Source organism: Onthophagus taurus, chromosome 3 (assembly GCF_036711975.1).
Source record: "Onthophagus taurus isolate NC chromosome 3, IU_Otau_3.0, whole genome shotgun sequence".
NCBI lineage: Eukaryota > Metazoa > Arthropoda > Insecta > Coleoptera > Scarabaeidae > Onthophagus > Onthophagus taurus.
The window spans coordinates 18,808,550-18,822,053 of NC_091968.1; the positions used below are offsets into that span (position 1 = coordinate 18,808,550).

A 13,504-nucleotide genomic window follows, 5' to 3' on the forward strand; every position below is an offset into this window, starting at 1 on the left:
AAAAAAAATTGTTATATTTCTTAAATTTATTCAATTAAGTCAAAAAAATTAATTTTTTCTTTCACTTTATTAAGATCGTCTTTATCAAAAAAGTCTTTTTTTAATCACGATTAATATTAAAAAAACAAAGATTTAAAGAAGCTTAAATTATTAATAAAAAGGACTCATCATAAACAGAGTCGTTTTTTTAATTTATTTTTTTTTTTAATTTATTTTTTTTAATTTTTATTTTCGTCGACGTTTTCTCCTTAAAGATTTATTTACACAAACAACACTTGCGTCCATGAAAGAGGGATACCCAATGGAGTCAGAGACAGAGGACCGTGCTGGATCAGCTATCAGACTAATTGTCTAAAAATTTCATTTGGATGGCTATTCTGGTTGCTATCGTTCGTTCTTGAGGCGCATTGCTAAAAAAAAATAAAAAAACATCGTAATTAAATCTTAAAAAATATGTGTAAAGGAATTATCATAAAAACACGATTTATATATTAATTTGTTAGAGAAATACACTGTGTTAATTAATTATTTATCGTACCCGATGTCATCATTATATTTTGAAAAGACATAATCTCTCAAACTAGTTATGGTATGAGACTGATATATCTTAATTTGTAGAGAAAAGATTGTACTTTCGACTGATTTATACCACTTTCAATGAATTGGTTTATATTGCTTTGGAAAAGATAAGAAATTTAACAGTATTTCTAAAAAGACACAATTCATTGTAAAAAACCTTGAACTGAAAAAAATCGTATCTTTCAAACGACTTAAGCTAAGAGAATGATATATATCTTAATTTGTAGGGAAAAGATTATACTTTCGTGTGGTGTATAGCATATTCAAATATTTTGTTTATATCAAGATAAAATGACAAAATTAAGTATATTTTTAAAAGACCTAATTCCTTATAAAAAACCTTGAAATTAAAAAAAATCATATCTTCCAAACTAGTTATGGTATGAGAATGATACATATCTTAATTTGTAGAGAAAAGATTATACTTTCGACTGATATACACCAATTTCAAAGAATTTGTTTAGGAAAAGATGAGAAATTTCGCAGTATTTCATATAAAAAACCTTCAAATTAAAAAAAATCATATCTCTCAAACTAGTTATGGTGTGAGAATGATATACATCTTAATTTGTAGGGAAAAGATAATACTTTCCAGTGATGTATAACATATTGAAATATTTTACTTATATTGATTAACATAAAATGACAAAATTAAGTATATTTTTAAAATGCATAATTTCTTATAAAAACCTTCAAATTAAAAAAATCATATGTTTCCAACTAGTTATCCTATGAGAATGATATATATCTTAATTTGTAGAGAAAAGATTGTACTTTCGATTGATATATACCACTTTCCAAGAATTTGTTTATATTGCTTAGGAAAAGATGAGAAATTTCACAGTATTTCTAACAAGACACAATTCATTGTAAAAAAACCTTGCACTTGAAAAAAAATCGTATCTTTCAAACGACTTGTGCTAAGAGAATGATATATATCTTAAATTGTAGGGAAAAGATTATACTTTCGTGTGGTGTATAGCATATTCAAATATTTTGTTTATATTGACTAAGATAAAGTGACAAAATTGAGTATATTTTTAAAATTTATAATTTCTTATAAAAAAACTTGAAATTAAAAAATCATATCTTTCAAACTAGTTATCCTATGAGAATGATATATATCTTAATTTGTAGAGAAAAGATTGCACTTTCGACTGATATACACCAATTTCAAAGAATTTGTTTAGGAAAAGATGAGAAATTTCGCAGTATTTCGAACAAGACACAATTCATTGTAAAAAAACATTAAATGTGAAAAAAATCGTATATTTCAAACGACTTATGCTAAGAGAATGATATATATCTTAGTTTGTAGGGAAAAGATTATACTTTCGTGAGATATATAGCATATTCAAATGTTTTGTTTATATTGATTAAAATAAGATGAGTATATTTTTAAAATTCATAATTTCATATAAAAAACCTTCAAATTAAAAAAAATCATATCTCTCAAACTAGTTATGGTATGAGAATGATATACATCTTAATTTGTAGGGAAAAGATAATACTTTCCTGTGATGTATAACATATTGAAATATTTTACTTATATTGATTAACATAAAATGACAAAATTAAGTATATTTTTAAAATGCATAATTTCTTATAAAAACCTTCAAATTAAAAAAATCATATGTTTCCAACTAGTTATCCTATGAGAATGATATATATCTTAATTTGTAGAGAAAAGATTGTACTTTCGATTGATATATACCACTTTCCAAGAATTTGTTTATATTGCTTAGGAAAAGATGAGAAATTTCACAGTATTTCTAAAAAGACACAATTCATTGTAAAAAACCTTGAACTGAAAAAAATCGTATCTTTCAAACGACTTAAGCTAAGAGAATGATATATATCTTAATTTGTAGGGAAAAGATTATAATTTCGTGTGGTGTATAGCATATTCAAATATTTTGTTTATATTGATTAAGATAAAATGACAAAATTAAGTATATTTTTAAAAGACCTAATTTCTTATAAAAAACCTTGAAATTAAAAAAAATCATATCTTCCAAACTAGTTATGGTATGAGAATGATACATATCTTAATTTGTAGAGAAAAGATTGTACTTTCGACTGATATACACCAATTTCAAAGAATTTGTTTAGGACAAGATAAGAAATTTCGCAGTATTTCTAACAAGACACAATTCATTGTAAAAAAACCTTGCACTTGAAAAAAAATCGTATCTTTCAAACGACTTGTGCTAAGAGAATGATATATATCTTAAATTGTAGGGAAAAGATTATACTTTCGTGTGGTGTATAGCATATTCAAATATTTTGTTTATATTGATTAAGATAAAGTGACAAAATTGAGTATATTTTTAAAATTTATAATTTCTTATAAAAAAACTTGAAATTAAAAAATCATATCTTTCAAACTAGTTATCCTATGAGAATGATATATATCTTAATTTGTAGAGAAAAGATTGCACTTTCGACTGATATACACCAATTTCAAAGAATTTGTTAAGGAAAAGATGAGAAATTTCGCAGTATTTCGAACAAGACACAATTCATTGTAAAAAACCATTAAATGTGAAAAAAATCGTATATTTCAAACGACTTATGCTAAGAGAATGATATATATCTTAGTTTGTAGGGAAAAGATTATACTTTCGTGAGATATATAGCATATTCAAATATTTTGTTTATATTGATTAAAATAAGATGAGTATATTTTTAAAATTCATAATTTCATATAAAAAACCTTCAAATTAAAAAAAATCATATCTCTCAAACTAGTTATGGTATGAGAATGATATACATCTTAATTTGTAGGGAAAAGATAATACTTTAGTGTGATGTATAACATATTCAAATATTTTATTTATACTGATTAACATAAAATGACAAAATTAAGTATGTTTTTAAAATGCATAATTTCTTATAAAAACCTTCAAATTAAAAACATCATATGTTTCCAACTAGTTATCCTATGAGAATGATATATATCTTAATTTGTAGAGAAAAGATTGTACTTTCGATTGATATATACCACTTTCCAAGAATTTGTTTATATTGCTTAGGAAAAGATGAGAAATTACACAGTATTTCTAACAAGACACAATTCATTGTAAAAAAACATTGTACGTGAAAAAAATCGTATCTTTCAAACGACTTATGCTAAGAGTATGATATATATCTTAATTTGTAGAGAAAAATTATACTTTCGTGAGATATATAGCATATTCAAGTATTTTGTATATGTTAATTGAGACAAAATGACAAAATTAAGCATATTTTTAAAAGATATAATTCCTTATAAAAAACCTTGAAATTAAAAAAAAATCATATATTTCAAACGACTTATGCTAAGAGAATGATATATATCTTACTTTGTAGAGAAAAGATTGCACTTTCGACTGATATACACCAATTTCAAAGAATTTGTTTAGGAAAAGATGAGAAATTTCGCAGTATTTCTAACAAGACACAATTCATTGTAAAAAACCATTGAACGTGAAAAAAATCGTATATTTCAAACGACTTATGCTAAGAGAATGATATATATATATTAATTTGTAGAGAAGAGATTATATTTTCGTGAGATATATAGCATACTCAAGTATTTTGTATATGTTAATTGAGACAAAATGACAAATTTAAGCATATTTTTAAAAGATATAATTCCTTATAAAAAACCTTGAAATTAAAAAAAATCGTATATTTCAAACGACTTATCCTATGAGAATGATATATATCTTAATTTGTAGAGAAAAGATTGTACTTTCGATTGATGTATACCACTTTCCAAGAATTTGTTTATATTGCTTAGGAAAAGATGAGAAATTTCACAGTATTTCTAACAAGACACAATTCATTGTAAAAAAACATTGAACGTGAAAAAAATCGTATCTTTCAAACGACTTACGCTAAGAGTATGATATATATCTTAATTTGTAGAGAAAAGATTATACTTTCGTAAGATATATAGCATACTCAAGTATTTTGTATATGTTAATTGATACAAAATGACAAAATTAAGCATATCTTTAAAAGATATAATTCCTTATAAAAAACCTTGAAATTAAAAAAAATCGTATATTTCAAACGACTTATGCTAAGAGAATGATATATATCTTACTTTGTAGAGAAAAGATTGCACTTTCGACTGATATACACCAATTTCAAAGAATTTGTTTAGGAAAAGATGAGAAATTTCGCAGTATTTCTAACAAGACACAATTCATTGTAAAAAACCATTGAACGTGAAAAAAATCGTATATTTCAAACGACTTATGCTAAGAGAATGATATATATATTAATTTGTAGAGAAGAGATTATATTTTCGTGAGATATATAGCATACTCAAGTATTTTGTATATGTTAATTGAGACAAAATGACAAATTTAAGCATATTTTTAAAAGATATAATTCCTTATAAAAAACCTTGAAATTAAAAAAAATCGTATATTTCAAACGACTTATCCTATGAGAATGATATATATCTTAATTTGTAGAGAAAAGATTGTACTTTCGATTGATGTATACCACTTTCCAAGAATTTGTTTATATTGCTTAGGAAAAGATGAGAAATTTCACAGTATTTCTAACAAGACACAATTCATTGTAAAAAAACATTGAACGTGAAAAAAATCGTATCTTTCAAACGACTTACGCTAAGAGTATGATATATATCTTAATTTGTAGAGAAAAGATTATACTTTCGTAAGATATATAGCATACTCAAGTATTTTGTATATGTTAATTGATACAAAATGACAAAATTAAGCATATTTTTAAAAGATATAATTCCTTATAAAAAACCTTGAAATTAAAAAAAATCGTATATTTTAAACGACTTATGCTAAGAGAATGATATATATCTTAATTTGTAGAGAAAATATTGCACTTTCGACTGATATATATCACTTTAAAAGAATTTGTTTAAATTGTTTAAAAAAAGGTGAGAAATTTCTCAGTATTTCTAAAAAGACACAATTCATTGTAAAAAAACCTTACACTTATAAAAAAAACCGTATCTTTCAAACGACTTATGTTAAGAGAATGATATATATCTTAATTTGTAGGAAAAAGATTATACATTCGTGTGGTGTATAGCATATTCAAATTTAAAAAATTTAAAATTCATTATTTCTTATAAAAAACCCTTGAAATTAAAAAAAAACATCTTTCAAACTAGTTATGCTATGAGAATGATATATATCTTAATTTGTAGAGAAAAGATTGTACTTTCGACTGATATATACCACCTTTCAAGAATTTGTTTATATTGTTTAGGAAAAGATGAGAAATTTCACAGTATTTCTAAAAAGATACAATTCATTGTAAAAAGCCTTGAACTTGAAAAAAAATCGTATCTTTCAAAGGACTTATGTTAACAGAATGATATACATCTTAATTTGTAGGGAAAAGATAATATTTTCGTGTGATGTATAGCATATTCAAATATTTTGTTTATATTGATTAAGATAAAATGACAAAGTTAAGTATATTTTTAAAAGACATAATTCCTTAGAAAAAACCTTGAAATTAAAAAAATCATATCTTGCAAACTAGTTATGGTATGAGAATGATATATATCTTAATTTGTAGAGAAAAGATTGTACTTTCGACTGTTATATACCACTTTCCAAGAATTTGTTTATATTGCTTACTAAAAGATAAGCAATTTCACACTATTTCTAACAAGACACAATTCATTGAACGTGAAAAAAAAATCGTATCTTTCAAACGACTTATGCTAAGAGAATGATATATATCTTAATTTGTAGAGAAAAGATAATACTTTCGTGTGATGTATAGCATATTCAAATATTTTGTTTATATTGATTAAGAGAAAATGACAAAATTAAGTATATTTTTAAAATTCATAATTTCTTATCAATCAAAAAAAAATCATATCTTTCAAATTAGTTATGCTATGAGAATGATATATATCTTAATTTGTAGAGAAAAGATTGTACTTTCGAAGTTTATAAGTTCTTTCGATATGTTTATATTGTTTGAAAAATAATGACAAATTTCAACATATTTTTAGAAAGACGTAATTCGTTACGAAAATCCTTGAACTTAAAAAAATCGTATCTTTCAAACGAGTTATGCTAAGATAACGATATATATCTTAATTTGCAGGGTAAAGATTACACTTTCTAGCGATGTATACCATATTCAAATATTTTGTTTATATTGTTTGGGAAAGTATGACAAAGTCAACTATAGAAAACAATTTTTTTTATAAATAAACTTAAAATTAAAAAAATTGTATTTTTAAAGAGTTTAATATTAGGAGAATGAATATACCTAAATTTGTAGGGAAAAGACTCTACTTTCTATTGATATATACCACTTTCAAAGAATTTGTTTATATTGTTTAGGAAAAAATGACAAAGTTACGTATATGCACAGTATAAATAACAGACAGTACTCTCACTCGGTTTGGCGGGAAGATATGCGCAGCCCTCATTACGCAGGCGAGCGGCCATTACGCTGGTTTAAATCTTGCTAATCGCCAGTGTGTCTGTGAGGTTTGTTTTTGTGCAGAGCCGTAACGACAAGTGTAAAGATTAAAATAAAATATCAAATATTATAAATAATGACGTTATTACTTATATAATATATAACTCAATAACTAATGTTTTTATCAGTTCAGAAATTTAATTGCGAATAACTTTTTTAATTTAATATTTTCGACGTTTTAAATATTTTTAATGCGGACCTGTTGTGTTTTATGCCAGAATAATGGCTTCGAGGTCATTGAAAATCAATTCGCCACATCAAACGTGCCGCCACTGAGTGAGAGTACTGTCTGTTATATATACTGTGGTATATGTTTACGAAGACGTAATTCTTTGTAAAAAAACCCTTGAATTAAAAAAATCGTATCTTTAAAACGAGCAATGTTAAGAGAATGATTTATATCTTAAATTGTAGAGAAAAGATTATTCTTTCGTGTGATGTATAGTATATTCAAATATTTTGTTTATATTGTTTAGGACAAAACGACAAATTTCAGTGTATTTCTAGAAGGACACAATTGTTTGTAAAAAAACATTGAACTTAAAAAAATTGTATCTTTCAAACGTGTTATGGTAAGAGAATGATATATGTCTTAATTTATAGTGAAAAGATTATACTTTTTAGTGATATATACCATATTTAAATATGTTATTTCTATTGTTTAGGAAAATATGACAAAGTCAACTATAGAAAAAAAATGGAATTTTTTATAAACGAAACTGATGAAACAAAAAATCGTATCTTTTAAATGAGTTATGCTAAGAGATTGATATATATCTTGATATGTAGGGAAAAACTACGCTTTTGACTGATGTATACCGCCTTCAAAGGATCCGTTTATTTTATTTAGAAGCAAATGAAATTTTCAATATATTTGTGGAAAGATTATTAATTAATTCTTTATAAAAAAATCTTTAAATTAAAAAAAAATCATGTCCTTAAAACGAGTGATGCCAAGAGAATGAAATACATGTATCTTAAATTATAGGAAAAAGATTATACTTTCTAGTGATATACATATATCATATTCAAACATGGAAAATGATAAAGTCAACTATAGAAAACAAAATGTAATTTTTTGTAAAAAACTTTTGAACTTAATAAAAAATCGTAACTTTAGGACGAGTAATGCTCAGAAACTGACTAGTGGGTTAAGAAGATAACACAATCCAACACTTTACGAACTCTATTTCGAAATAATTGGATAAATCGGACATAGTAGGATCAAAAGCGGCTGCTCTATGAAAGCTTGGGCACCACAGCCAATTATCTTTATGACATTTTTGGCAACTTTGCAAACTAAAAGGATCAATAGCCTGTCCTTTAGCAGTCCCTATGCATACTGAATATGCGGAACAAGCCAGCTTTTGCTAGTTTTCTCAAAGCAAGATTTTGCCATATCTGTGCTCGTCTTAGCACACTTATATTATTTTCATCTGGAAGTGTTGTCTAATGAAACTACACGTTTCATGTCTTGTCACATTACCATGTTAGAGAGTCAAGCTCAACTGTCTTTTTTCCCTATTAATTTGTTCAAGCTTGTTCAAGCATACCAACCACAGTAGTTTTGATAGTTACTAATTATATAACCAAGTATTTGGCTAGTTTTTGCTCAATTGATATATTATATAATTACAGCCAATAACAAAAATTCCAGTTTGGTCGTAGGGCAAACTCTCTGTGCAATGTCCCTTTGCTTCTCGATTGCAGACTTGAACTGACAAACGTTTGAATTAAGAGAAAGGTTTTAAGTCAATGAAACAAAACTGCAGATTGGGCAGGAATTAGCATTGAGCAGTAGAATAAAGGCTTTATGAAAGTGGTTTCTCATAATTATCTAACCAGTACCACCCCGCCACCAAGGCAGCATGCCAAAGCCAAGTCTGATACATCCGAAATAAGGCAAATAGCACAACCAAGCTATACGTTCATCAATTTTAGTATCACGATAGTTGTAGAGGATAATCGATCGATTCATAACGGATTTTAATGGAGTAACGACGCATGAATGGATGAGATGGTGAATAGACACTTTATCTCAGTAATTTCTAGGATGACGTGTTGCAGGGAACAAAAATTTAATTCCGTTTTTTAGGGTAGCCTAAGTAACAATTATTTTATCTTCGGAATACTCAATCATCTAGTCACTCGCCCCGGATTGCTTTTTCCAGGTAGTACAAGTAGTGCCAGGATAGGAGAAGCAAAGTTAGGAGAGCTAACATGTTTTCTTTGAAGTGCTGACAAATCTGCATTCATGAAATAAAAATGAACTTGACTTAATGGGACTTAGTTACTAATTGAGATGGTGGAACGTCCTAAAAGTGTTCCGTATTAATAAAAAAGCTACGTTTGAACTGGTTGTAGATAATAAATCAATCGTGTTTGTATTCGATTTTAACTTTAAATGAAAAATAAGAATGTTGAAAATTTTTTCCTTACCGATTGTTTTCTTTCCCAAGTTTTCATCGCCGATTTATACTTTTCAAATTCATGGCACCAATCCGAATAAATCTTTTGATACTCATTACTTTTGGACGGCGGTGAACAACGATGAGCATCAACAGTAACATTATAAGAACACAACAACGAAGCTCCCATCCAACAATCATACAACCCAGCATCCGCTTCCGTTACAGCAATTATCACCAATCCATGTTCCGAAGTCTCAATATATTTATCCGGTCGAAAAACGATCTTATAACGCCCCTTTTCCTTCGAGTGGTGATACCAAGTAATCGTTTGCGTCGCCAAAACCGCTGGCATTTTTAAGAAACATCCCAAATGCAAACTTTGCCCCCATGTTACCACCATTTTCTTTTTGACTATGCTACTATCGCACACGTGTATCGTACTGTTTGAGACATCTTGGAGTAATCCAGGTACGTAAGGCTTACAAACGTTGAAGTCTTTATCCCAACCACAATAAGGATCATGGACACAACGGAGACAATTATCGTAACGTCTATTACACATAACGAGATCGATTTGTTTGACGCGATGGTCACTAGCTACAAAGAGAGCTTTGTGTTCTTTCGAGATTTCCATGATTTGAATTGGTTCCCCGGGTGTTACATCAAAAACGTCTAAGAGGATTGAAGAGGATTCATCGCCATCTCTTGACCATTCAACGATTTTATGGACGCGACCATCGTCTAAAAAAAATTATTGCATTAACACAAATTTAAAGAGTTATGTGGGGTTAATTACTTGTTCCGGCATAATAAACGGTGTAATCCAAAATAGCACCACCGATATCAACTTTAATCTTATCAACAACCAATCGGGTGAAGAATAAATCGCGTTTGAAATAAACCGGTTTTTCATTTTCGTGGCTAACCGCTGAATCCATTAACGGATGTGATCTGATAAAATTAAGGACGGTATCGGGCAGAGTTTCCGTGTCATTAACGCAAGTTCCCGGTCGTGGTTCCGGGACTCTACTCGACAAAACCGGAAGCCACGCAGACGATGAAGTAGCTTGCTCTTTAAATTTCCCATTAAAAGCAGCCTGGATATCGTTTAAAGTAAACGAACAAATTGCTGAGCCCATCAATCCGTTTGTTGAGGTGGTGAAAGTGCCGTAAAATTTGTTATCGTCTCCTGGTACTTTATAAATACTCTCTGAAATCAACAAACATTATTAAAAATTAAAATTATTAAGTTAAAATAATTAATAATTACGGATTTCGTTAAAATAGAATGGAAATTCCCCCGGAATCGAGCAATTTAATCGAGCTTTCAGATATGTAGCCCAATTTTGCGATAAAATATTTTTTCCACCGGTATCTTTCTTGCAAACTCTTGCCACTCTTGAGTAGACGCTTTTTCCGCAATTTATGTACTCGACTGCCGTTTCGCGGAAAAAGAAGAAAACGTATTCGCCGATTTCGAAGGATCCCACGAAATTTGGTTCTGAAAAGAAATAGAAGAAATTAATTGTACTCTTATAATGAGAGTGAGGGGAGTAAGATGGGAAGCGAAGGGTAGTTTTAGACCACCACGATAATTAAATCAAGGTGGTCGCGGATCAGGTAACCGTGAAGGGCGTCTATCGCCATGGAAACGGCGCGTCGCCCTCGACGTCGATTAGTTCGGACTACGTTCGACGTTTCCGGTTCGAACAGGTAGTTTTTGAAGTGAAGGGGATTTCCCCGAAGAGATCAAAGTTTTTTTCCTGGGGGTATGAAAAGAAATTTTAAGTTAGGAATTAGTTATAATTCATTTGGGGGATGAAGAGAAACCTATATGAAGGTAGTTCACAATTTTTTTTAGCCCCCAATTAGATAGGATTTTACATGTACAGTATTTTGCTTAATCCTTGGACAATACAAAAGTGAAAATGTCCGATTCGAAGTCTCGAATTCAACTGAAACTCCAAAGTATTGGAAAAGTACAGGAAAATAACAAAAAGACGACCTTTTCAAGTGGTCATAAATCGATTCGCTATGGTGTTCGGTTCGTTATTTATACATGTATGGACTCCGAAATGTTAATCTAAGCACTGCATTCGGAATCTCAACAATATTGCGGTTTTATATTTAATATTTATTATTTAGTTGACCGTTTATTTTCTAACATCACCTCTAAAACTCTCTTAACATACAGTGTGTTAATTAATTATCGTACCCGACGTCATCATTGTAAGTATGCAACCAATATCACAGTATATTGCAATACGCGATTTGCGTATGATGCGTATTGCACTGTGATGTTGGTTGCATACTTACAACGTGTTAATATGGCTGCCTATATCCACAACATAGCCACAAACAAAATAATATTCAAAAGTACTTACAAGACCTTACTGACGATGCCAGTACTGATTATTTTCTGTGAAAGGTAACAAGAAAGCTTAAAGTTCCAAAAACATATACACCTCCAATTCGAAATCAATTTGTTTGCTGAACATCTGAAAGCAGCATTAATTCTGCTTTTAAACAGAAATATTTCCCAAGTCTATGGAAAGTTGCTGAAATAATAATGAGACCAAAACCTGGTAAACCCCCTGTTGCATATTAGGTTGGCAATACCAACCAGTGTGAAGTATAACATGAAGATGAAGAATGACAAGTAAAGTCAAGTAATTTCGAACACTGTAAAATAAAATAATTCTAGTTTTGTTCAATAAAGTAGTAGTAAAAATCCTGACTTTTATTGACAGAACACAACATGGCGCAGTCAATAAGCATGAATCAATATTAATACAAGTACGTAGTAAAAAGTAGACATAAAAAAAAAGAAGTGATTATATAATATTCCTGCTCAATTGTCGTTCGAAGCAAATGTAGTAGAGAATTTCAAAAAATTTAAACAAAATTTTGAAATATACATGGCAGAAAAGTGATGGCATTAAAGTAGCAATCGTTTTGAATGCTATTGGCGAGGAAGGAGTGGACATTTACAATAATTTCACGTTGTCTGATGAAAATAAGAAGAAATAAGATGAGGTATTGAAAGAGTACATAATGAGCACCAGTTAATCGATTATCCAGAATGACCAATTCATTCCAAGAATGGAATGAGATCTACTGGTAGTAGGGCTTGTACACGTTGCATGTGATATGGATGAAGTTGATTGTACCTCAATATTCGCCAAACCCCATGTTGCTCTGCAAGTATCCTAGTAGTTACGCCAGGCTGCTCTTCAACGACATTCAAAATCTCTTTCTCGACATTAACAATGTATAAAGGTCTAACTGCTCCTCCATTTTACCCAAGCTTCGGTCGAATATGTGTGTCGCTCGAAATTACAATTGTTTATCACCATCGCAGTTTCAAGTAATTTCTATGTATTCTTAATTTGAAAGTTAATATCAAGGATATTTAGGAAATCAAAAAACTTTTGCTACCATTTTTTTCACCAATTAGTGATTATTTGTCATGAGGAATAAATCCCCAAGTTTATGCGTATAGGTTGAGAATCAACCTGTATATAGCAAATAGGCCTTCCGCCACAGCTGCCGGAGGGGTGGCGATTATAATTAAAAGATAAATTCAACACCATCAATTTAGCTGCAAAACTCCAGCTAACAAGTCAACTCCAGTTAATATCATATGTGGATACAAACAACCTAACAAAAAACTACTAGAAACTGACATAAGTTCAATGTTGAGTAGCTCTATACCCACCCTACTTATAGGAGATCTTAACAGCAAGAATAAACTCTGGGGATGCAGAGCAGATAATGCATCGGGACTGAATCTGGAATTATTAGCAACCAAATACAGCTTTGAAGTGCACTGCCCATCAATTTTACCTACTTTCTTTATAGAAGCGACTATCAACCGGATATTTTAGATATAGTAATAACTAAAAATTTTACCATCCAGTTAAATCTGTGTGTAATCAGCTAGTTAAACTTGGATCATTTGCCAGTAATCATCACCCATGCAAAGCAAACTGAATACAGACCTAAAATTATTAAGCTGATCAATG

General features: G+C 29.3%; 1 protein-coding gene across 1 annotated transcript in view; it reads right to left on the reverse strand.

Moving 5' to 3' along the window:
* Positions 1-232: 232 nt before the first annotated feature.
* Positions 233-13,504, reverse strand: part of LOC111417634 (Semaphorin 2a) — a 384,677-nt gene continuing 371,405 nt past the window's right edge. The window contains exons 7-10 of the mRNA XM_071195145.1: positions 10,750-10,980; positions 10,276-10,689; positions 9,508-10,220; positions 233-410 (exon numbers count right to left, since the gene is read on the reverse strand). Coding sequence (XP_071051246.1) covers positions 339-410; positions 9,508-10,220; positions 10,276-10,689; positions 10,750-10,980 — 1,430 coding nt within the window. The 3' untranslated portion in view covers positions 233-338. The remainder of the gene's footprint in view (positions 411-9,507; positions 10,221-10,275; positions 10,690-10,749; positions 10,981-13,504) is intronic.